We start from the raw sequence: 26,273 nt of genomic DNA, 5'->3' as shown, positions 1-26,273 counted from the left end.
ACATGGATATCAACTCATCGACAGGCACCACCAGTTACTGCTATCAAATCATTTGGTATGGTAGCAATTGAGAGTGCATGGAAAAATTACAGAGCCGCATTTTTGCATCTTGTACATGAACACAGATGTACAGAGTAAATGACTAATGCATGGAATAAAAAGTAAATGCAAATAAAAAGATAAATATGACAAAAGCATTCATCATGTGCCATGCCGACCAAAATTTTCACAGGGAATACAAACAAAAGTAACACGTGATGAACTAATAAGTAAATAATAAGAAGTAAGCTCCAGTTAATTTAAGAATCACACTGTAACTTTCAGGTGAGAAACAAAGAGAAGTTCATATACCCACTGACTTATCTCGGAGGATCAAAAGATATTTTGCTTTGTTAATTTGCCTCCACTGACTTATCTTGTAACTTTCCATTGCACGATCTCTCACAGATAGATTTTAAGAGGAAGCAAAACCTGATATAAATTTGAATCCCTTATTTTAATAGTAGACTGAGCTTTAAGCAGGGAATCCCTGCCAAATATCAATTATCTAAGAATAAAAACACTCTTGTCCTTATTTGCAAATAGCAATTTCAGACATGCACTACCAATTCTTCCAGAATTCTCCCAAAAAAAAATACCAATTCTTCCAGAAAAAATGCTAACAAAAGCAAGTTGCATTGTTGTGAAGTGTTGTAATAAGAGCAACTGCAACTCATACATCCCAGCAAATGTGAAGTTTGTGCCTCCAATCGGTCACAACACCTATCAGTACATCAATCAGCAAAAAGACCACAACCTGAAAAAAATGCACCTGCTTTGAATGAAGGAACTAACACGGAATCTCATTCAAACTTAGAAGTAACTGAAATATACACTGTTGGCTTGTAAAGGTTCATGTCGGCAGGTCAAGTTGTTGAACTGCTGCCGACTCTATGAACATGATATAATTTTACCTCTCTTAAGCTTCATGTCAGCAGGTCAAGTTCATAAAAGGCTCATGTCAGGTTATCAAGCAGGTCAACAAATATCAATTATCATGAAAGGAGTTGCCTGACATAACTAAATAGGAAGTTCCGCATCAGTAGCAAAAGAATGTTTGCTGCAAACAGTTCAAATTTAACTTGAGAAGTACACAAGCTGTAAAAAGAAAAGAAATGTAGATGTACTCATAGTCCTAGAGCAACGACAGTTGGTGGAACATCTTCTTCAAGTAGTCAACGGTCAGGTCACCGTAAACCTCTGTCATGTTGGATATATGGTCAGAGCAATGCAACAATCATACACTTACTTTTACTACAGATGAATTAGTAAAAAAGTGCAGCATCATTTTTGCTGGTTTTCAGAGGTTGTCACACGGAAGGAGGCTTTGTCCATTAATTAATTTTTAGATAACTTATCAGCAATACACTTGTACACAACAATTACACAACGCTCGTGCGAGAAAAAGCAGCAGCAGCAGCGTGTAGGAGAGGGCTGCAGTCGCTGGTTCACCACACAATCGATTAGCAGTAAAAAGCTCACCGCGGAAGAAGAACAACTCAACCGCACAGCTCGTGGAGGTGGAGAAGGTAGTGAGGCAGCCCAGGGAGGTCGTACGGTGAGAAGGTACAAAGGGAACGGAGGAGGGGTGTAGGCGTCCTAATATGGTGACGTTCAGTGGTGGCCCGTGCTCCATTGCTGAGCTATATATCAGCACACATCACAAGTGAAAGCGGATATCTCCACAATTCCACAAGTTAGAGCACACATCTGGAGTAGATTTATTATTATAACAAGGTAATGATAAACGATCCCAAAAAACCGATGTCCAGGTCGGCTCAGCCAATTATGAACAGAGTTACAGTAACCAATCTTCGGCAGGCAAGAATCACGACTCGTCTCATCCTTCGCAATTGGCAGTAGCACAGGATATGCAAATGGAAACCGGAGAACCGAGATTACCACCCAATGATGAGAGGGTCGTCGGCAGACGCCGGCATCATCCCGCTCGACGAAGCCAAATCCTAAGCCGGGAATCTCGATGCTGAGCCGCCACTGCTAAATAAGAAGAAATAAGATGGGGAAGGAAATTACAACGCTGGACATAGGGGAGATAACACTCACCTGTGCACGGCTAGCTCGGGATCGCCCCCTTTCTCAGAAGCACGCTACGGCACACCAAGATCCTCCTAGATAGCCGTCCCCGTGCACACAAACCAAATCAGACGGCGACCATGGACATGGCAAACAAAAAAAAATCACTGCGAGGTGAGCGTCGGTGTACCAAAGGCGGCGTGCTGGGCAGTCTCACGCCCGGATTTGGCCCAGGCGCCGGCGCGCCACACGAGTCGGCAGCCAGAAGAGCGATAGAGCAGGGGATAAGCCGGCCCCGGCAGACCGCCACGCCGCCCCGTCCCCTACCACAGAGACCGCCACTGCCGCCGCAGCCGCTCGAATCCGGCATCGGCGCCTCTTCCCAATCAGCCGCGACGCGGGAATTGGGGGCTGCCGGCAACGGTGGCGCGGGGAAGGCAGTGAAGCGCGGGGCGCCCCTAGCGGCAGGGACGATTTGGGGTGTGGTGGCGCCGGCATGTAGTGCTTCCGCGCTGGGCAGGAGCAGACCCTCCCCTTCTTCCCCAAACATCCCAGCCATCGCTGGGGGTGTGGGGAGAAATTCACGGCCCGGCCAGCGGCGGAAGGAGCATCGAGTAAACGGGAATGGCGATCAGGAGAAGAAGACCCGAAATAGGTGATGCACGGAGAAATCCACCGTGGAGGAGCAGGCAGTTTCACGGCGTGGCATGTGAGAATCGACGGGAGTTTTCTAGACCGAGGTCAGAAGAGAGGTCAAAGCGGTGCCGACAAAGCCCTGAACAGAAACTGATGCTGGCCTACCACAAAATGCAAAAGCCACATGATCTCACACGCAGAAGTGAAGCTGATCTCACACGCGCCAGCAGCCGTTCGAGTCACATAGCACCTAGAACTGCTAGAAAGCACCAAAGCTGTACACATGCAGAACCCAGCGAAAACTAAGCAATCCATACATCAGAGGTGTCAGCTCCACGTTAATTCCTAGCAAGTCTCAAAATTATGAAAAAAATGATGTTTGTTACCCTTTTATATAGTAGTTATACTAGCAGGAATGGGCATGGCGGCACGCCGCGCCGACCGTATAATGTGATGGTGTTAATAAATTTAAGACCACGCTTGAATTGATAAAAGTAATTAATGCTTGTTGAGAGCGGTGTTTTGGAACATGAGTGCATATGCTTCCTATATTTCAAAATGCATCTTACATATATTTTAAATTTTAAAAAAATGAAACTAAAAGTTCGCACGTACATCTTCACGTGCTACGTGCTCACAAAATCGTTTCATAAAAAATAACTTATCATGTCAGGTGTGTAAAAAAGACAAAATTCAGTGCTAAAAATAATGCTTTTCACAAGATAAACTTTCTCTTTTTTTATATAGATCACATAAAATATTGGTTTTTCGTGAAACTTGTCGAACGCACGTATATTATGGAGATGTACATGTCGACTTTTTTGTCCAAATTTTTCGACATTTCAAAATATGATTTTTTGGTAGAGGGAGCATACGCACCCGGGAGCCGAATTGAATTTCCGATACTTGTTTTTTAAACAATGGGTTTTAAGATGGTTGGATTTTTTTTTGATAGAACATACATCGAAATAATATGCATGAAAGTTAATGATTCCGAGAATCAAGTAAATAAGCGAACATCGGGAAGACACAGAAATTAAGTCTGGTAAGAGTAGGTCTCTTGTATATTGATCATCATACTGTACATAAGCACATGTACTGTACATAAGCACAAGCACATGTACTGTACATAAGCACGCCACGCCCGTGAGGCAGCATTGGTGGTTATGAGGAGTTTGTCACAACATTGGTGAGGGGTGACACATAGGAGGGAAATCCCACTTATAAAATAGAAGTTAGCCCGCCGTATTAATATATACTTGGAACTTCATTACATAGTTCATGGAATTGTCCTATATAGACCGTAAATTCTATTTAGTATACATGACAACACTTTTCTAGCGAGAAAAGCTAAGCAGAGATGCTAAAGTGGAACATATGGTGGGTCTTTTCAGTGTTCCCATGTCTTTGGGTCGTTAGTGCTAAGAGCTTCATGGTTGGAGGAGGCGATGGTGAGCTCTTTCACTTGGTGCACCGTCTTCTTCTTTAGTAATGTGATAAGCACTTCTTAGGTAGATCAGTATATGTCATACTGAGAACCGATAAACAGACCAATTGATGCAAAAAAATCCTTCTCGGCTCCTAGTGGCTTTATGATCTTTTCATTAGTAGACAAATGAATGGTCATATCACTGGAATAGATTGAATTACTGTACAAATTGAGAGGGGGAGTCGACCACATAGCGTTCCTGACTCATAGCCTCATACTTAGCCTGTACAAACACAACAAATATAATACTCCATTTAGATTGTGTGTCAAATGGAAAAATGTAGTCGAATTCGAAGAATCGAATAAGCAGTAAAGAAAAAATTCTGGCACAAACAATTTCAGGGCAGGGACATCAAAGTAGTAAAAATAATAATCTAGGCATATGCCAAACATTTAAAAAGTATGAAGAAACAATTGTTCTTATGAGGGTGTGAAGGAAATCAAAGTAGTATGTACATGCGCTGAGTACAATTAAGAATAGAGTAAAAATGATGAAAGACACGGGTTACATATTAAGAAAAAGTGATTTAGCACCATTGTAGTGAAGCGATAAAAGATGTAGGTTGCTTGCTGAATAACAGCACAATGTATACAAAAATACCTTGGTTCCTCTCTTGAATTTGGGCAACTGACGGCTAAGGCCAACATATGCATGTGGCGTGCACAACGATGTGTTGTTTTGTCCTGTAGAGCATTGTGCATGCTTCAGCTTGCCACTCCTAGGCGTTGAAGGTCACCATGGCTGCAGGCCTAGCACTGGTGCTCTCCACATTTCTTCTTTCTTGTTCATTCCTGCAGTTCACTCAGATCATTTCAGCTCAGCTAGCTAATAATCAAGCTCCCATGGAAATGTTTCATCTGAGCAAGTGTCCTTTCCACAAAATGATTAATGAAGAAACATGGAACTATTAATTTTTTTATCTGTTGTCTTGACTACCTGTCAGCTCTCTCAAAAGTCAAAACCATGCGCCGCACGGAGGAAGGAGCGGAGCGGCAACCGTAATCAGTGGGAATCATTTCTGGATTCCCCACAACAACTCAGGATTTATTGAAACCACATATAAGTATACACACCAGTAGCATCGTCAATCACAACAGGAATCATGAAAGCGTCTACCTCTGTAGCAACCATAATGGTATTGGAGTTTGAGAAGATAAATCTAGGTTGTCACCCAGGAAAGAGTGCAAGCACATCATGAAAAATTCAACAACTGATAGGACTGTTCAGGATATTCCCCATGGCTATACCAACAGATTTTGAACACAGAACAATGGTGAAGAACAGTTTTAAAAATCTTACACATAAGGTTCTCTTAAATTACCAAACTCATTGGATTAGCATATGCCGCAAGAGACAAAAATTCCCTTGCTCAATTAGCCAATTTAAACATAAAAAATTGCACCCATTGCGCACAATTGCTAAGGTTGGTCACACTTCTAGTGTATCAGTCCATCACAATGTCACTGCAAACAATTAACTATTGCAGATGTACCAACTGAGGTTGAGCTCAATTTGAAGATATTGAAGATTTTCTGACACAAATTCCCAGAAGCTACACAAAAAAAAAATTAAAGGAGGCGGTGTTCAGCTAGACATAAAAACAATATGTGCGTTCACATCGAATAACTCAGAATCGTTATAGTGATTAAATGTTACACCAAGAGAAAATCTAATGCATAGCCACTGGAAATGCATACAACGCTTGCAGACAAATGGATATAAGAGGAGCTACCACACATGAAAACTTGGCTATATTAGAAAAATTGAGTAAATAACAAAGTACATAGAAAGCTGAGTGTGTTAACATGAATATAAGAGCATTGCATACCCAACTTTCAGAAGAAGAAACACTTCAGCTCTTATTTGCCAGGAAAATGGCTGATCACACTATGGTTCTATCGACCAAAAACTTATCTCCTCATGATGTAACTAATTTGTGAGATAGAGAAGTATAAAGGGTCAATGGAAAACAACCTGGTGAAAAGTCATGTTAGTCAATCCGTGAATGTCTAAAAGCCAGGATAAATTTATAATTTTGTACCTTGCCTTGTCATGTCATTAAAACAGAAATGAACCTTACTGGAGAAAAAAAATGGTCGGTCTTGACAGTTCTGACATGTATATTATCATACGTTCAGAAAACAAGTTTGGCACAATCAAGACGGGATTTCATAATTTGCATGCAGTACCACCATATGTAATGCCCCAATGGTGCCAAGAGCCAGTGTGATGACCCAAAAAAAAATACCAGACGCCAACCCTATAAGTGCCAATATGACGACTTAGCACAATTTAACCTGGACACACATTGCTCAAATATTTTGTATCGAAATGACCAACATTGGACTTGAAATTAGGTACTTCTCTTGACAAACAATTAACACTGCAGGATTCCCCACAGATAGGTATTAAAAGGAAGCAAAACCTGATATATATCTGAATCCCCTATGTTAATAATTGATTGAGCAAGCAGGGAATCCCTGACAAATACCAATCAGCACTAAATATAAAAACAGTTCTATCCTCACGCTGCAAGAATCGCTGGAATTTTGCAAATAATAATTTCAGACATGCACTATACCAATCCTTCTAGAGGAAAAAAAAATTGCTAAAAGAGCAAGTTGCATTGTTGTGCTAAGAGGGACTGCAAGCACATCCCAGTAAGCGTGGAGTATCGTGCTAAGAGCAACTGCAGCTCATACATCTCAGCGTATGTCAAGTTTGTGCCATCAATCAGGATGAAGGCCACAACCTGAAAAAATTGCACCTGATTTGAAGAAAGGAACTGACAACGAATCTGATTCAAATTAGGGGTACTGAAATATTTCAATTAGACTATTGGCTTGTAAGCTTCATGTCAGCACGTCGAACTGCTCACTGCTCCTGACTCTCTGAACATTGTATAATTTGACATGTAGGTGTGATTTTTGGCTGTACAAACCTGAACATGGTATAATTGTACATACCACTGTGTTCTTTGGATATATAATAGTGTCTCGGATTTGACCATCAATCAGGATGAAGACCACAACCTGAAAAAATTGCACCTGATTTGAATGAAGGAACTGACCACAACTTTTTACTATGAAGGACTGTTGATGTGAGTTTGCAAAATTAAGGTAAAAGTACATCAGAAACTTGATCTAAGAGTTCAAGTAATAAATGGGATGAGCTTAGCTACCTTATGCAGATCTTCCAATTGCACAACCTCACTGCCCAACGCCTGGGTGGAGATGCTCTGCACCGGCTGGGATCTCTCACGGGAGCCCTACCACGATCGGCGCTCGGTCTTCCGCCTCCGCGGTACGCTTCGTCGTTGGACGCTGAGTTCGTAGTGTCTCCGGCGCGCTCCTCGCCGCCGCCCTCGCGCGCATCCAGCACAGCCGCCGCCCGTCCGTGGGCAGCTCGGAGAGAGGAGCTCGTGGCTAGGAGGGCTCGGCCGATGAGAGCTCGTGCAGGGGGGTCGAGTAGGGAGGAGATCATGTGGGGGCGGGAGAGGCCGGTGGAGATGCATATCCGCCACTGGTGGCGATTGGCCGCCCCGCCGCTGACATCTTGGTGTTGCGGGGATGCTCCCGGCTCCTACATATCCCCTGCTTTCTCATGGAGGCGGCCGTTCGTCGGAAGGCTGAGTTGCTCTATCAAGGAGGAAACTCGAGCATGGAGCAGGAGGCGCGGCTAGGTCGGAGATGAGCATGGCCAGACAACTCATCGCCAGCGACCTCCACTCAAATCCTAGAAATTGCACGACTGTGAACATCTAGGCTGTCGAGGGTCACGCGCGTGGAGATTTCATTGGGCGATGGAAGAAATGGTGGGGGATTTAGGAGAAGGAAGATGGTGATGAGCAGTCTGGATTGTCCGGCAGAAGATGCGAGACCGCTTTGACCTATTCCCACAAAACCAGGATGTCCCACCACCGCTCAACCTATCATTTAGCTACAGCCACCCAAGTGATATACCAGGACAGCCGACAATCAAAGAAACACTTTAGCCGAAATTGCTACGCAACACAGAACTGCACACAGAAGAATCACCACAGTAATTCAGAGGAGGTCTCAAAATTCTGAGAAAAAAGATGTTTGTTGCCCTTTAATATAGTAGTTACACCAAGAGAAAATCTAATGCATAGCCACTGGAAATGCATACAACGCTTGCAGACAAATGGATATAAGAGGAGCTACCACACATGAAAACTTGGCTATATTAAAAAAATTGAGTAAATAACAAAGTACATAGAAAGCTGAGTGTGTTAACATGAATATAAGAGCATTGCATACCCAACTTTCAGAAGAAGAAACACTTCAGCCTCTTATTTGCCAGGAAAATGGCTGATCACACTATGGTTCTATCGACCAACAACTTATCTCCTCATGATGTAACTAATTTGTGAGATAGAGAAGTATAAAGGGTCAATGGAAAACAACCTGGTGAAAAGTCATGTTAGTCAATCCGTGAATGTCTAAAAGCCAGGATAAATTTATAATTTTGTACCTTGCCTTGTCATGTCATTAAAACAGAAATGAACCTTACTGGAGAAAAAAAAATGGTCGGTCTTGACAGTTCTGACATGTATATTATCATACGTTCAGAAAACAAGTTTGGCAGAATCAAGACGGGATTTCATAATTTATCTGCATGCAGTACCACCATATGTAATGCCCCAATGGTGCCAAGAGCCAGTGTGATGACCAAAAAAAAATACCAGACGCCAACCCTATAAGTGCCAATATGACGACTTAGCACAATTTAACCTGGACACACATTGCTCAAATATTTTGTATCGAAATGACCAACATTGGACTTGAAATTAGGTACTTCTCTTGACAAACAATTAACACTGCAGGATTCCCCACAGATAGGTATTAAAAGGAAGCAAAACCTGATATATATCTGAATCCCCTATGTTAATAATTGATTGAGCAAGCAGGGAATCCCTGACAAATACCAATCAGCACTAAATATAAAAACAGTTCTATCCTCACGCTGCAAGAATCGCTGGAATTTTGCAAATAATAATTTCAGACATGCACTATACCAATCCTTCTAGAGGAAAAAAAATGCTAAAAGAGCAAGTTGCATTGTTGTGCTAAGAGGGACTGCAAGCACATCCCAGTAAGCGTGGAGTATCGTGCTAAGAGCAACTGCAGCTCATACATCTCAGCGTATGTCAAGTTTGTGCCATCAATCAGGATGAAGGCCACAACCTGAAAAAATTGCACCTGATTTGAAGAAAGGAACTGACAACGAATCTGATTCAAATTAGGGGTACTGAAATATTTCAATTAGACTATTGGCTTGTAAGCTTCATGTCAGCACGTCGAACTGCTCACTGCTCCCGACTCTACGAACCTTGTATAATTTGACATGTAGGTGTGATTTTTGGCTGTACAAACCTGAACATGGTATAATTGTACATACCACTGTGTTCTTTGGATATATAATAGTGTCTCGGATTTGACCATCAATCAGGATGAAGACCACAACCTGAAAAAATTGCACCTGATTTGAATGAAGGAACTGACCACAACTTTTTACTATGAAGGACTGTTGATGTGAGTTTGCAAAATTAAGGTAAAAGTACATCAGAAACTTGATCTAAGAGTTCAAGTAATAAATGGGATGAGCTTAGCTACCTTATGCAGATCTTCCAATTGCACAACCTCACTGCCCAACGCCTGGGTGGAGATGCTCTGCACCGGCTGGGATCTCTCACGGGAGCCCTACCACGATCGGCGCTCGGTCTTCCGCCTCCGCGGTACGCTTCGTCGTTGGACGCTGAGTTCGTAGTGTCTCCGGCGCGCTCCTCGCCGCCGCCCTCGCGCGCATCCAGCACAGCCGCCGCCCGTCCGTGGGCAGCTCGGAGAGAGGAGCTCGTGGCTAGGAGGGCTCGGCCGATGAGAGCTCGTGCAGGGGGGTCGAGTAGGGAGGAGATCATGTGGGGGCGGGAGAGGCCGGTGGAGATGCATATCCGCCACTGGTGGCGATTGGCCGCCCCGCCACTGACATCTTGGTGTTGCGGGGATGCTCCCGGCTCCTACATATCCCCTGCTTTCTCATGGAGGCGGCCGTTCGTCGGAAGGCTGAGTTGCTCTATCGAGGAGGAAACTCGAGCATGGAGCAGGAGGCGCGGCTAGGTCGGAGATGAGCATGGCCAGACAACTCATCGCCGGCGACCTCCACTCAAATCCTAGAAATTGCACGACTGTGAACATCTAGGCTGCCGAGGGTCACGCGCGTGGAGATTTCATTGGGCGATGGAAGAAATGGTGGGGGATTTAGGAGAAGGAAGATGGTGATGAGCAGTCTGGATTGTCCGACAGAAGATGCGAGACCGCTTTGACCAATTCCCACAAAACCAGGATGTCCCACCACCGCTCAACCTATCATTTAGCTACAGCCACCCAAGTGATATACCAGGACAGCCGACAATCAAAGAAACACTTTAGCCGAAATTGCTACGCAACACAGAACTGCACACAGAAGAATCACCACAGTAATTCAGAGGAGGTCTCAAAATTCTGAGAAAAAAGATGTTTGTTGCCCTTTAATATAGTAGTTACACCAAGAGAAAATCTAATGCATAGCCACTGGAAATGCATACAACGCTTGCAGACAAATGGATATAAGAGGAGCTACCACACATGAAAACTTGGCTATATTAAAAAAATTGAGTAAATAACAAAGTACATAGAAAGCTGAGTGTGTTAACATGAATATAAGAGCATTGCATACCCAACTTTCAGAAGAAGAAACACTTCAGCTCTTATTTGCCAGGAAAATGGCTGATCACACTATGGTTCTATCGGCCAACAACTTATCTCCTCATGATGTAACTAATTTGTGAGATAGAGAAGTATAAAGGGTCAATGGAAAACAACCTGGTGAAAAGTCATGTTAGTCAATCCGTGAATGTCTAAAAGCCAGGATAAATTTATAATTTTGTACCTTGCCTTGTCATGTCATTAAAACAGAAATGAACCTTACTGGAGAAAAAAAATGGTCGGTCTTGACAGTTCTGACATGTATATTATCATACGTTCAGAAAACAAGTTTGGCACAATCAAGACGGGATTTCATAATTTATCTGCATGCAGTACCACCATATGTAATGCCCCAATGGTGCCAAGAGCCAGTGTGATGACCAAAAAAAAATACCAGACGCCAACCCTATAAGTGCCAATATGACGACTTAGCACAATTTAACCTGGACACACATTGCTCAAATATTTTGTATCGAAATGACCAACATTGGACTTGAAATTAGGTACTTCTCTTGACAAACAATTAACACTGCAGGATTCCCCACAGATAGGTATTAAAAGGAAGCAAAACCTGATATATATCTGAATCCCCTATGTTAATAATTGATTGAGCAAGCAGGGAATCCCTGACAAATACCAATCAGCACTAAATATAAAAACAGTTCTATCCTCACGCTGCAAGAATCGCTGGAATTTTGCAAATAATAATTTCAGACATGCACTATACCAATCCTTCTAGAGGAAAAAAAATGCTAAAAGAGCAAGTTGCATTGTTGTGCTAAGAGGGACTGCAAGCACATCCCAGTAAGCGTGGAGTATCGTGCTAAGAGCAACTGCAGCTCATACATCTCAGCGTATGTCAAGTTTGTGCCATCAATCAGGATGAAGGCCACAACCTGAAAAAATTGCACCTGATTTGAAGAAAGGAACTGACAACGAATCTGATTCAAATTAGGGGTACTGAAATATTTCAATTAGACTATTGGCTTGTAAGCTTCATGTCAGCACGTCGAACTGCTCACTGCTCCCGACTCTCTGAACATTGTATAATTTGACATGTAGGTGTGATTTTTGGCTGTACAAACCTGAACATGGTATAATTGTACATACCACTGTGTTCTTTGGATATATAATAGTGTCTCGGATTTGACCATCAATCAGGATGAAGACCACAACCTGAAAAAATTGCACCTGATTTGAATGAAGGAACTGACCACAACTTTTTACTATGAAGGACTGTTGATGTGAGTTTGCAAAATTAAGGTAAAAGTACATCGTAAACTTGATCTAAGAGTTCAAGTAATAAATGGGATGAGCTTAGCTACCTTATGCGAGATCTTCCAATTGCACAACCTCACCGCCCAACGCACAGGTGGAGATGCTGCTCTGCACCGGCTGGGATCTCTCACGGGAGCCCTACCACGATCGGCGCTCGGTCTTCCGCCTCCGCGGTACGCTTCGTCGTTGGACGCTGAGTTCGTAGTGTCTCCGGCGCGCTCCTCGCCGCCGCCCTCGCGCGCATCCAGCACAGCCGCCGCCCGTCCGTGGGCAGCTCGGAGAGAGGAGCTCGTGGCTAGGAGGGCTCGGCCGATGAGAGCTCGTGCAGGGGGGTCGAGTAGGGAGGAGATCATGTGGGGGCGGGAGAGGCCGGTGGAGATGCATATCCGCCACTGGTGGCGATTGGCCGCCCCGCCACTGACATCTTGGTGTTGCGGGGATGCTCCCGGCTCCTACATATCCCCTGCTTTCTCATGGAGGCGGCCGTTCGTCGGAAGGCTGAGTTGCTCTATCGAGGAGGAAACTCGAGCATGGAGCAGGAGGCGCGGCTAGGTCGGAGATGAGCATGGCCAGACAACTCATCGCCGGCGACCTCCACTCAAATCCTAGAAATTGCACGACTGTGAACATCTAGGCTGTCGAGGGTCACGCGCGTGGAGATTTCATTGGGCGATGGAAGAAATGGTGGGGGATTTAGGAGAAGGAAGATGGTGATGAGCAGTCTGGATTGTCCGACAGAAGATGCGAGACCGCTTTGACCAATTCCCACAAAACCAGGATGTCCCACCACCGCTCAACCTATCATTTAGCTACAGCCACCCAAGTGATATACCAGGACAGCCGACAATCAAAGAAACACTTTAGCCGAAATTGCTACGCAACACAGAACTGCACACAGAAGAATCACCACAGTAATTCAGAGGAGGTCTCAAAATTCTGAGAAAAAAGATGTTTGTTGCCCTTTAATATAGTAGTTATACTTATTGTCTACTTGAGATCATCATTTGTTTCTACCTTATTTATTTCTGCATTTCATACTGATTTGGATTTTAAATCTAAACTGCTTTGCTCATTTTAACGAATATCCATAGGTGGTTTATGCATTTTTTCCAACTATGATGACTATGAAACCTTGAGAATTGCAAGTGCCTGGTGATTACAGTGTCATGCCACTGATGTTAAGGCAAGATTATGTGGTCTTGTCTTATTTATACTATTTGAATTTATGTTGTATAAAGTGAAGCTATTCTGGCCTGTCTTTGATCAGTGTTCTCCTTGTAACTCCTTGGTTTTCTTGATGATGTTCTTCCCAATGAGGAAACCCATATGACGATTGATGAGGCCTCAATGGTCAGACTTTGATTTAACCAGGTTTCCTACGGCTTATTTTCAAAACGCAGGACATTTTTAATGTGCCCTCGTCGGAATACTCTATAGATTGTTATTTGTTCCTGCAGATTTTCTGTCTACCTCATAATACAAATTTGAATTTTAAATCTGACCCGTTTTGTACTGCCTTCACTCCTGAAACCATATAATAACTGCAAGTGAGATGATTATGCATGGGTTCACTTGTTCTTGTCACTCACTTGAAAACCCGAAGGTTTTGTTTTCCTTCCCTGAAGTGCAGTAATGCCCGTCATCAAGAAACCCAACCATGAAAAGTCTGAATGGAATTTGAAGATTAGCATGGAGGGTTCTAATGATTCCTATCATCCTATGCCTACCTTCGAAGCTGCTTAGAGTCCGACTCTTGAAATTCTACTATCACGATCAGCTGATTGATTTGCCTTCCAGAATTTGGAAACCCAATGGAATGCATGCCTTGATTAGAGCAAGTTCAATACTAGAGCCAACTGTTGGCTATAAGTCAAGTGTCATGTCATCTATAGTCATCTTAGAGCCAACATGTACAATCGTGAGCTATAAAATTGTACTATTTTATTAGTGCATGACCTACCGTTCAATCTCACATAGTGCCTAGGAGCACGTGCTAGAGCTGCCTCTTGCATAAGAACCCACTCCTCTTCTCTCTCCTCCAACTAGGCAACAATATATTATTTTAATATTTATAGCCAGCTGACTAGTACTTATTGTATTTGCTCTTATTTTTCCCTGCTGAATTAACTACCCTTGTAGAAAAACATTTGCAATTATTGATCGTTGAAGATCTTGAATCACTTCTTTGCTGTCAGATGTTAAATGGCACACTTCATGTTCTGAATGTGTTAGGACTTAGAACTGAAGTTATTAGTAGTATGCTGAAATTATGTGCGTTATTATTGCGCTATTAGTTGACTTGATTGATACATGTTGCTTGTTTCCTAAACGGAGCAAGAGTCAGAGGAGAACACGGGAGCTGCAATCTTGGCCGTAGATTGACCACGAATCGACGGCCCCAAACCTTCCAGCAACACACTGTTCCCCATCCGTGCTCGCGCATCTGAAATCGAGCAATAATTCTCTCGTCGTCGTCGGCGACTCCCAAATTCACCGGCTCACACCCATCTCCCTTGGCTCAGATCGGCGAGGCGAACCGCCGGAAGCTCCTCGGATCGACCGACCGATCCGATCTCAGGCTCGCCGCCGGTCCCGCCGGAGGAGGCCATGGAGACGCCGCCGCCGTTCCAGGAGTCCGCCAACTGCGACGTCTGCGGCTGCACCTTCTCCACCTTCCGCCGCCGCGTACGCACCCACTCCCCTCTCACATCCGTGCAGATACTTCTCGGTTTGGCTGCTGCGAATCGCTCCGTAGATCGGCTGGAACACCATGCCTCTGATTTTCTGACGAATCTTACGCTGTTGCAGCATCACTGCCGCTGCTGCGGGAGGACGCTCTGCCACGAGCACTCTTCGTACCACATGGTAGGAAACCAAAACCTGAGCAAGCTTGTGTGTACGAATCATGTTTTAACCAATGGAGGCTCCTGGGCTGGGGAGTATGGGTTGTGAAGCTTTAGATGATTGAACTCTTTGCTTCGATTGGTTCCAGGCCCTGCCTCAGTACGGGATATACACGGACGCCAGGGTCTGCTACGAGTGCTTCAACAAATCCTCCTCCAGGTAGCAATCCCGGTTGCTGGAATCTGATTGCGTGGTCACTTCCACTTATGTTTAGTTTGGATATAAGTAGAATTTTTGGCTGTACAATTAACACATTCCTGCTTAATGTTGCAGACGTGGTGGTGTTGATAAAGCGAGTTCGCCCGAGAGCGTTTCGAGTGCTGCAGACTCCTTTTCAGGGCTGAATTTGGATAACGATGATGCTTCGCCCAGGAAAAACTCCGCGGTTCAGAGTGCAGCCGCCGTTATTGAGTGCAAATGTGGGATGCCTTTGTGCATATGCGAGGCACCAAAGCCAGAACCTGCGCCTGTAAAGGTAGACGCTTAGACGACAATCCGATCCATTTGATCGTCTGTGGTAGCCGTGTACCAACCTAATTATCCTATGTAGCAGAATATCAGCGATGCTTCGTCAACCGCACAACCAAACCCAAAGCCGAAAAAACCTGAATCAAGCACCAAGAAGGCTTCAGCTACTTCGAGCAACAATTCAAGGTTCGGCAGACTTCACTTTCGGGCATTGTTAAGATGTCTCTTATTGTCACATGTCTCTGTTGATCTTCAAGTATGCTTTCGCAGTATGTTATCAACTTTGTTTGGCCAGATCTGTAGCATAGTTTGGTCATTATCTTACTGTAACAAACCTTACTCTTTTGTGTAGGAGGATTACATATATGCATTAGTGCTCTTGTAACTGATCTTCTCATCTCTTTGTGTTCCTCACTGTTCTTCCAGCTCATTCTTAAATCTTGGCCTGATGAGCAACGATATCAGTGATAAGACTCCATCTGACTATGAAGTTACTGGAGAGGTGAGCCTACAAACAGCTCAATAGTTCTCCTCATATATTATTTAACCCATCGGCTACATGTGATATTTCTGGCCTGGAAATCTCGGTGTTTCTTCTTTAAATCCAGTCTTTATTCCTTTTAGGGACTGAGAGAAGCAATTAAAGGTGGGGATATTAAAGCTGTGAAGAAACTTCTTAGCCAGGTAGCTATTCTATCTTTTCTCTCGTTTTATCTTTGTCAACTTGATTCTTATAATTAAATTGGCAGGGAGTAGATTCTAACTACTGCGACAAGCAAGGATTTACTCTGCTACATTTGGTATGTCTTATTTTTACTAACTCCTCCCCTGTGATCAAATTATATTCACACATCACTCTACCATTTGCGTAACCATTTGCTTATAATGAATAGTCCTACACGAGTTAAAACATTTGCAACGTAAAGGCCACAGCACACTCATGCATTAGGATGATATATACAACACGTGTGCATTAATACTTAAATGATGTACTCCCTCTGTTCCGTTTAATTGACGCGAGGGAGACAAAGGAATGGACAAGTAAAGGCTCTAATTAAAGTCAATTATATCGGAACGGAGGGAGTATCTGCCAAGAAATGAAATGTCTAAGGATAGACTTGACTGGATCAGTTTGTCTTCCCTGATTAGTGCTTATGTATGCACCAGATGCAGATGCTATATCATTTTCTGCAATTTGATAATCCCTATGCATATATCAACATGATTACTCATCCTCATCATTTATAAATAGCTTATTGGTTCTTATCCTTTATTGTACTACAGAAGATTGTTTTGTTTGGCAGTTAGATATAAAATTAGCAAATCTCCATCTAATAAATATCTGCATATGGACAATTGCAGGCTGCTCTGTTTAACCAGACTGAGATTGCTCTTATTCTCATGGATAGTGGAGCAAATATTCAACGCAAAAATGGTCAAGGTTGGTTTTTGTTACAATCTGAAGGTGTTTTGCCATGGAATGAATGGCATACATTCTCAAATACTGTATATCGATGTGTTGCTGAAGTTGATTAACCTTCATTAAGCACAAAAGTTTCTTTTATTTGTTCAACATATTTCCATCCGGACTACCATTTCCACTCAGTTTATGTTGATACTGTCAAATTGCTCTTTATGCTCATATATCCGTTCAGTTTAAAGCAAAATAGCAGTTAGCATGAAGAAAAGGGGGGGGTCAGTTATTTGAATTGCAACTGCTCCCTGGTGGTTTAGATGTTTTTATTGCTTTTGTAGTCACTTAACTTATGTACAAGTTCTGGTAGAAGAAAAGTCTATATCTATGGGCTTTTCCAATCAGCCTTGTAAAGTTAGAACTTGGTTAGTAGCATATCCAGTGTTTTAGCCTCTAGAAGCAGATAAACTTGGTTAGCAGCATATCCAAACATCAGCACTTGAAAATGATACTTTAATCATCAATGCTGCTCTGCTTAAATGACACTGGTGATAAAGTTGATGACGTTCGTGAACTTTTTGAGCAGGGGAAACTGCCTTGGATTGTGCTCCACCCATGCTGCAATACAAAATGCGGCAGAGGATGGAAGAGCTTGCTGCGTCACAAAGGGCTGAGTGAGGAAGACATCATTTGGGCCTTTTCTGCTAGCTGATCTCCTCCCCATATGTCAAAAGATGGTTTTCTGCTTCTGAATGATTGATTACAAATAAACCATTTGTCGGACTGAAAGCTCATTGCTGGGGTACGGTGTTTCATTTGGGATCACACCATCATCATGTATTAAGGTCGCAATGTCAGAGGCGGTTGTTCTTTGTACCCTTGAATAATAAGTTTATTTATGGCCAATCTCACATTTTCTTCGCGTTTTCATGTTTGGATATAGTGATTTCTCCCTATGTTGAAAAGTGAATTATGTTCCTGGCATTGATATGGTGTGAAACATAGTGTTGGCCATTTTTTTTCTTTTTCGTTCCACAAGTCTTGTCTCGGTTTCAGTTCAAAAACCACGACAAGAGTCATGGGACGGAGGGAGTACTTGAATACGAGCAGGCATATATCGTTTGTGTTTAAAGCTTTGGTCTAGATACGAATGTTGCGTTTTAGTGCGTAGGTTTACTTGTTTTGGAAAAAAGATTACAAAGGACGTAGTATGTTACAATGAACTTTTTATGTACTTGATACTAAAAGATGATGACTTGTTGACACAGTTTTGTGAACTGTCGTATCTGAGTATCTTTTTTTTTTTTTTTTTTTTTTTTTTTTTTTAACACAGAAGGGCCCAGAAAGGACCCAGAATTATATTATACTGAGGACGTGGAGCGGACATATTACATCCAGAACAAGAAGATGAAAGAAAATGCATATCCATTCTGGAATTTTACAAGGAGAACCCTCCAGCAAAAAGGTAGAAAGCAATCTAGTCCTCAAACTACTCTCCAGAAGATTGGCCATGGTAGCACCGGGGACGAACCACTTGGTCCGCCATGGTTGCCTCTCGACGACGGCACACCGTCGGAGAGGCCTCTCTGAAGAAGTAGGGCTGCCTCCCATATGGCACACGGCCAGGAGGAATTGGACAACGGCCGCCCTTCGGCCAGCAGATACCACCGCAAGGTACCCAAGATCGGCGGCCAGCCACAGGCGGCGCCATAGCTTGGTACAGATATACGACGGTGATGCGCTCACAGACCAGATCGGCAAAGGATGATGAGGATCCGGCCACATCTTCAGCTTGAGAGGACCCAGTGGAGTAGATCTTGGCTGACAAAAAGTAGAATCATCCTCCTCTTCTCTTCCACCTCCACGGTGGCCAGGAAAGGAAAAAGAAGCACCCATGCCTGCGTGATCTGCTCCAACAACGAGCTTATTCAAGGAGACAACACCAGATCCCGCCCCCATCTTCATCGGCCACCACGGACGACCACCAGGGAAAGGAACCAGCAACCACCAAGCGCTGCTCACACACGCCATGGTGAAGCTCCAAACTGGCAACAAGGCACGAAGCAAAAGCTGTACAGGCCGACACAACTCCCCTCCCCACCTCACTCCGACCGGCAGCGCCGGCAGAGGAGCTAGGGAGAGGAGCCGGCGGCAAACCGGCACAAGGCACGAACTCTCAGACAGATGCTACAGTAACCAGAAGGGAAGGGGAGAAGAACAACCACTTCTTTCGAGTATTTGCGAGCAAGGTCAAGATAGGCCAACTGAGTACTCGGCTACTGAGTATCTGTGTTTCGTGATACCAGTAGTTGGCAGTGGCTCGAAGAAAAACTATATGTCAGCCCCTGTCCTTGTCACCTCGCACCCCTGGCCATGCTATGTGAAGTCAGCGCTCATCACGGCCTCGTCAGCGCCGCCGCGGCAACACGCGCAGATCTTTTGTTGCCGGCGGAAATATCTGGCGTGCTGGGTCTTATCCATCTTCACCGATCTCTTCTCTCTGACCCAATGCAGCTCCATAGTGTTGTTTCTTTTTGTTGGAAAGCAGCTTCATTCTGCTAACTGCCATGGACAGCGACCACTGAACTCGTCGGCGACCGCGACAGCCGAAGACGACGGTGACTTGGATGAATCATGGATGCAATCGGATATGTAACAGGCTAGCAGCCGATCGTCCCGTAAAGTAATATAATCACCCAAACAAAAGATGCATCAAAACTTTGTTACCAGTACAAGGTGCGACGTCACGGCAGCCACCAGCACGTCCAAACCCAAACCTTAGTATTGCCGAGCAGAAAATACCGTACCTCTACCGTATAAAGAACTGCAAACAAAAAAAAAAGAACAGCAGTGTTTCTTTCTTAATGTCGTCGACAAGAAAATATCGCTGCCCTGCAAAATATCTTAGCAGCCAGCCAGCAATGTCGTGGAACCACCCGGATGAGAATAAAGAGGCCACGAGGTAGGCGGTGCGGCGAGTCTCCCCACACCCACCTGGACGCGAGTAACAGCTTCCAGATATTTCACCACGTGGAAAAGCGACGCCACCAAGGATAAAAGATCGGCCGGTCGTTCGGCCGGAGCACGCCGGAGTCGAGTCGAAGCAGGCAAAGGCTTGGAGCGATCGCGAAGAAGACGATGGAGGCTGATCTGCGGGGGCTCGCACGCTTGCCGGTAAGTACTCTCTTCTTCCTCGGCGAATACCTGAAGATTCGTTATGGCGAATTCAGATGTCGATTTTTTGGCCATGTGCGTGCGTGGGCTGGCGTAGCAACTTGTCCTTTAATGTCGAGTAGAAGAAAGTTGTGGATTCGAACTTTAAACGAGTGTTGTTAGGCAGTAACCATGCTGATATTAGGATGTCCTAGCATGGTAGCATATATGCCTTTCATGTTGTTCCTCAGCCATGCGTATACAGATTCTACACCTCTAATTTTTTCGGATGGTTTAAGCTCTGAGCCGTGATTCATGAAGTTCTTCTTCCTTTCTGCTGGCAGGACTTCCTGGCGGTGTGCTCCTCTGCTGGATGGACGGATCAGAAGCACAAGGTCTACCTTAGCTTACTGCAGGAATCTTTCGTGAACCGATTGCACGAACATGAAATCGGCTTCAAAGGACTCTTCAGTCTGTCCCCAAGACCTTCCAGACCAAAGTCCACGGTTGACAGAGCCATGCCCTGCAGAAAGATTGAGCAGATCAGACCACTCTCCTCTTGTGAGGATGAGGAAGATGGAGAAGACCACTCTACGGACGATGATGCGTCAACTACCGAGACGGTACAAGAATCCAGCAGCTCCGAAGCAAGTGCGACGAGCCATGGACGGTCTTCTGCGAGCCGTTCTGGCAAGCGAGAGCATTCCCCTTCCAGGACTGCAGGTACGTTGTATCTGTGCAGGCCAGGCAGTCAAGATATCTTGTTTGATACTGGATTTTTGAGCACTTGAAATTCGGCAGTGATCGCTAACTTGGGTGGGTGACATGGCCAGATACTTGCAAGAGAACCACCTACTCGTGCGTTTCATCGGAGGGGTCAGATCAGAATTTCGTTGACGAGGACGTCGATGACACGAACTGGATTGGTGAATCGAGGAGACGTCGCGGCAACAAGAGACTCAAGTCTGCTGACGATCGATACGATGGATGTTGGATGATCAAGTGAGAGAGAGAGGTTTGTACTCAGTACTACCTTTTAGTCGTACCAGTCATATTGCGTCTAATGCTGTGTTTGGTTGCAACGAATTGGGCTCTGAATTGAATTGGCAATGGAAAACCAAATCAACCAATTCAATTCAATACCACAAATGTTGTTTGGATGCGCGTGGTATTCAGCTATAGAATCAAAAGATCAATGGAATTCTAAATCTTGTTTGGATGCACATTGTGTGGAATTGCAAAATTTCAATTTTAATCAGCACTTCTTCTTCTCCACCAAATCTGCAAAATCGAAATGTAAATGGGGCAAGGGGAGCAGACCATCGGCCCGCGAGCCCGAGATTCTTCTGACGACGGCGGGCAGGGAGAAGCGCCAGACTGCCGGCGAGGTGCACGAGATCCGCGGATGGACGAGGGAAGAGGCTGGGCCGCGCCGCGTGGGGCTGCCGGGTGCCGAGCCGGGTGCGGGGAGGCCGGAGATGCGCCAGCGAGGCGCGCCGGAGAGTGTCGGCCATGGCGAGCCGAGAGGGCCGGCCGACGAGGCGGCGTCGGAATCCGGCCGCGTGGAGAGAGAGCCGGAGAGGGGACGACCGCGCCGGAGTCGTGGACGGCGCCGGTCGGTTGGCCATGGCGGCGCCGAGAGAGGGCCGGCGAGGCGGCGTCGGAATCCGGCCGGTGGAGGAGAGGAGGCCGGAGAGGGGACGGCGCGCCGGGAGTCGAGGACGGCGCGTAGAGTCGGTCGGCGGCGGCGCTCGAGAGGGTTGGCCAGGGCGAGCCAGACGGAGCGGAGCGAGAGGGTCGGCCAGGGCGAGCGAGCGATCGTCTTCTCCAAATCAGAGCAAAACACAGGACTGACCCACAGAATCGGTACGCACAAAAGATAGCCCCGCGGGCTGCCCTCGGAATTGGCCCATCGATTCCAGGATCCAATACCAAGCACAAACAAACAGCAGAATTCGCCAATTTGGACCTCAATTCCAATTCCGAGCCCGAATTCTGTGCAACCAAACACAGCATAATAGAAATGTTGTTCACCTTTCTAATCTTTCTTTACTATTAAATTGCAATACAACCGTGGTAAGTTATTTTTTTCCGAGTTTACCCTTATACGATTTGGAATATTACGTTGTTCTGCCACCGCCAAGTTAGATCAACACCGCGAAACGTTTTTTCGTTCACCCTCTGGCTAACTTCCCGTCGCCGATGGACTTTGGACTTAACACACCTTGGATCAGGGCAATACTGGACCTGGACACCTGTTGGGCTAATGTCAAATACATACTGGATAAGGTTGGGCTTAGACGATAAGATTCATTGGACGTTGCTGGCTAGCGATTGAGGTTGTTCATCCCATCAGCGCTAAGGCTGCGTGCGCTTGTGCGGGTCCTCGGCTGCAATTCGTTGACTGTGTCCTCGGGTACAAGATAGGGAGGGGATTGAGTAGTTGATGGCGGCCGTGGTGGGCGCTGGCGTGAGCCTTGAGCGACCTTGCGGTGGCGAACGAGCTAGGAAGCGCCGCCGCCGGCGGCGGCTGGTGCGCGCCACGCCAGGACCTCGACGCCCATTGACTTGTCCGCCACGGGCTGGAGCTCCGGGAGAAGGGCCCTGGGGCTCCGCCCTGACTGGCGTGACCTCGCGCCCTCACCGCAGCTGCGGCCGATGGTCGAATTAACGGTGGCACGACGAATTTGGGGAATTTATTTAGGTTGACTGCTTCACGGTGGAGTCCATTTGGATTTGGTTTTTCCTGTACTTCTTTTTTTGAATTGAATTGGTTTTTCCTGTACTTCAGCATATGTGGAATTGGACGGATTTGGATGTTATTCATTTTTATTTGAACTGGACGCGTACTGGATCGAGTATATTTGGACTATAGTTGGTAGTTTAGTTTTGGACTTGGACGTCGATCCAATTCCAGGTTCCCCACTCCATGGCCGCATGGTCCGCCATAAGATCCCCGACAAGCCCTCGCGCAGAGCAACTGCCGCAGCCGCTGAACCAAAGGGATGCCAGCACGCCGCCGCTGCACCAAAGGTATGCAAGCACGCCGCCACTTGTGTCCTTCATATAAGCATGAGTGAAACCTAACACTGCAATGGCGAGATCTACGACCACGCTCTGTCTGACGATGCGCGCAAGATCCGGTGGACGCTCCTCGGCTGCTCTCCGAAGCTCCGCGATGCAGTATCTTGGTTTTGCCTAGGAACTTGCCCAGCCCAAGCATACACCGGTCATCGCACCATACAGTTGCGTCTACGCTCGTCCCAAGAACTCCTGCCGATGAAGACCTAAGAAGCGATTACGGGTCACGGGATGACATGACATGGATTTGAAGAGGAGAATGTTGAATTGGAGAGAAGATTTGGAGAACGGAGGCCGATTTGTATTGAGAGAAAGGGGATTTTCCGCCGATCTGTATGGAGAGAAAGGGGCGTTTTTTCCGTGGATGTTGACTGGGCCGAGTTGTGTAGGTCTAGCATTTCGACGGCCGCATGGACTGTACACATAGTGTCAGTGTTAGAGCGGTGCCAGAAAAAAAATCGTGCATCTCTTCTATTCTGTATGAGCCTCATAATTTGGTGGCATATGCATCGGTGAGTGTATGAGAAAAGTTGCATCATTTGTTAGCCATAATCGAGTGAAAAGATCATGAAGATTTAATTATAATATAATACTTCCTCCGTCTAAAAATAGATGTCTCTCTTTCGTTTAGATACGGATGTATATAGATACATTTTAGTTATAGATACACATGTATCTAAAAAAGGTTAAGACACCTATTTATTAGACGGGTAGTCGTAATAATATTTACCATTTAGCATGAACCTTGATACAGTTTAGCAAAATACACTACACCATACATGTCGTACAAAATTCAGCAATTATTTTATCTCATTTTCTTTGACTAATTCCTCTCCTCATTTCGCCGCGGAGCGACTGCACACATAGGACAGACTTGTGAGACACTACGGGCTAGCAACACTAACTTCCGCCACTGCTACCACGTAGGACCACCACCTTCCACCTGAAAGCATGGGTACTCCTTCTCTTGCTCTAGGAAATCATCACGAGAAGAGAGCCATCGATGTCATCACCGGTGCGCCACGAGATGATTACCATGAATATCCAAAGGTCATCGGGGAGGCATGTGCGGGAAGAGTAGTTACACAGATTACAAAATCGCTAGCATGGTGATGATGCTCACACCCGGCAAATTGATCAATATATCTTCCTTGTGTTGTGTATTAGTACGAGGCCCTTCTATGGCCAGCCGAGTCGGTGGCACCTCTAGACTCGATGACAGCACATTCGAGCTGCCACAATGTTTTGGAAAATCAGAAGCCTGTAATCTATTAGATATCAACTACAATATTAAACCAAAAAGCAACCCGTAGCAACGCACGGGTAAATTTGCTAGTAATATATAGTTGGCCAAACTCTTTTTTCAGAATAGTTGGCCAAACTCTTTTTTCAGAATAGTTGGCCTGACTTCTTTACATTATTTTGTGTGTAGGCGTTGCGTCCATGAAGGAAGAACTACAACAAGTGGGCTGCCTCAGTGCAAGAGAAGAGGGCACCGATGGCCGTGACGTCTCATTGGAAGTGAATGCCGGATTATTGGATGCAGCGCCTGGGTCATCCTCCAAAATTGGATAATTCACACCAACAATGAAATGTTCGGACTAACAATGTGTACGTGCTCAGTGCTTTGCTCACCCGAGTAGGATCACCATGAGCTGTAGAATAGGCATCAAGACTCTAGTAAGTAGTAGCCCACATGTAGAACGAGTATTATCAATTCCGAGGAAGAGTTCAAAGCTTACAACTGTCTATGATCCCTCCACCTCCGCGAGAAAGGATGACTTCTTCAACGAGCTTTGAGGGTTAAAACCCTTAGGAGTGGTCAAATGGGTGGCCCTCGGAGACTTCAATCAAAACCACCAGACGAGTGAAAAGAACAAAACCAATATCAACCGTAGCTGTAGCCGTATAAATCGCTTCTGGTCCGCCTTACAAGATTGCGAGCTCAAAGAGATTCATCTCCAAAACCGTAGGTTCACTTGGAGCAATGAAAGGCTCAACCCCACTCTTTGCAAGCTTGACACCTTCTTTTACAACTTCGAATGGGACCTTGCCTTCAATTCTCATGTCCTCTTCGCCCTTTCATCCTCTCTCTCGGACCATTGCTCGTTGCTTCTCGCCGATGATAGGGGACCTTGTTACCTGCGGTTCCTTCAAGTTTGAAACTTTTGGTTGCGGGTGCCCGGGTTCAAGTACGAGGTTGCTAAAGCTTGGGGAGCGCCTTGCGCACATGTAGAGCCATGCCAAATCCTTTTTCACAAGCTCCAACACACCGGATTGGCTTGAAGTCGTAACCTTTTCTCCACCAACAAACTACTGCACCATGCCGCCCTTCTCATCCTTTTGCATTTGGATATTGCACAAGAGTCAAGGGCTCTCTCTCATGAAGAAAGGTCTTTGAGAGATGAGCTTAAGAGGAAGGTGGTGAGCTCTGCGGTCATTGAGCACACCCGTAAGAGGCAATGCTCAATGATCACCAACATTAGAGAGGGCAATGCTAATACCAAATTCTTCCATAGGAAAGTTAATGGACGAAGAAGGAAGAACCACATCCATTGCCTTAAGCACCAAAAAGGATGGATCACTGACCACGGCCATAAAGGGAAGGTCATCTCCGACCATTTTGAGGACGTCATGGGTAAAGGGCAACGTCGCCGCACAGACTTCAATTGGGCCAGCCTTCACTTTGAGGAGCTAGATTTGGATTCTCTTGATGACCTTTTCACGGAGGATGAAGTCAAAAACGCCATTAACCTTCTTCCGGGTGACAAGGCCCATGGTCCAGATGGGTATACGGGTGTCTTCTACAAACATTGTTGGGATATCATTCGTGAAGACGTTATGCGAGTTATCAATCACTTTGGGGACCTCCATGTGCCCAACTTTCATTGGTTAAACTCCACCAACATTACCCTTTTTCCTAAAAAGGATGGGCTGGAGGTGATCTCTGTTGGAGATATGCCCAAGAGGCAATAATAAATGGTTATTATATATGTTTGTGTTTATGATAAT

General features: G+C 45.3%; 2 protein-coding genes across 3 annotated transcripts; both read left to right on the top strand.

Annotated features, from left to right (window-relative positions):
- Window positions 1–14,565: 14,565 nt before the first annotated feature.
- LOC127332654 (uncharacterized) lies at window positions 14,566–17,952 on the top strand. Of its 2 annotated transcripts, none has more exons than XM_051358969.1 (10): window positions 14,566–14,926; window positions 15,050–15,106; window positions 15,234–15,304; window positions 15,419–15,620; window positions 15,699–15,799; window positions 16,040–16,115; window positions 16,238–16,297; window positions 16,363–16,413; window positions 16,976–17,054; window positions 17,614–17,952. In XM_051358969.1, exons 1-10 carry the CDS (start codon window positions 14,849–14,851, stop codon window positions 17,703–17,705), a joined length of 867 nt encoding a protein of 288 aa, XP_051214929.1. In that variant the 5' UTR covers window positions 14,566–14,848; the 3' UTR covers window positions 17,706–17,952. The 2 variants fall into 2 exon arrangements, with proteins under 2 accessions (XP_051214929.1, XP_051214928.1); XM_051358968.2 differs by having other exon boundaries at window positions 14,664–14,926; window positions 15,696–15,799.
- A 2,044-nt stretch (window positions 17,953–19,996) lies between these two features.
- LOC127332656 (uncharacterized) lies at window positions 19,997–25,010 on the top strand. The gene is made up of 4 exons (XM_051358970.2): window positions 19,997–20,201; window positions 20,525–20,903; window positions 21,014–21,195; window positions 24,694–25,010. The coding sequence occupies exons 1-3, from the start codon at window positions 20,166–20,168 to the stop codon at window positions 21,184–21,186; spliced, it is 588 nt and encodes a 195-aa protein (XP_051214930.1). The 5' UTR covers window positions 19,997–20,165; the 3' UTR covers window positions 21,187–21,195; window positions 24,694–25,010.
- Window positions 25,011–26,273: the final 1,263 nt, after the last annotated feature.

The sequence above is a fragment of the Lolium perenne genome, chromosome 2 (genome assembly GCF_019359855.2).
Source record: "Lolium perenne isolate Kyuss_39 chromosome 2, Kyuss_2.0, whole genome shotgun sequence".
Lineage (NCBI taxonomy): Eukaryota > Viridiplantae > Streptophyta > Magnoliopsida > Poales > Poaceae > Lolium > Lolium perenne.
This window is presented reverse-complemented; position numbering and strand designations above follow the sequence as displayed.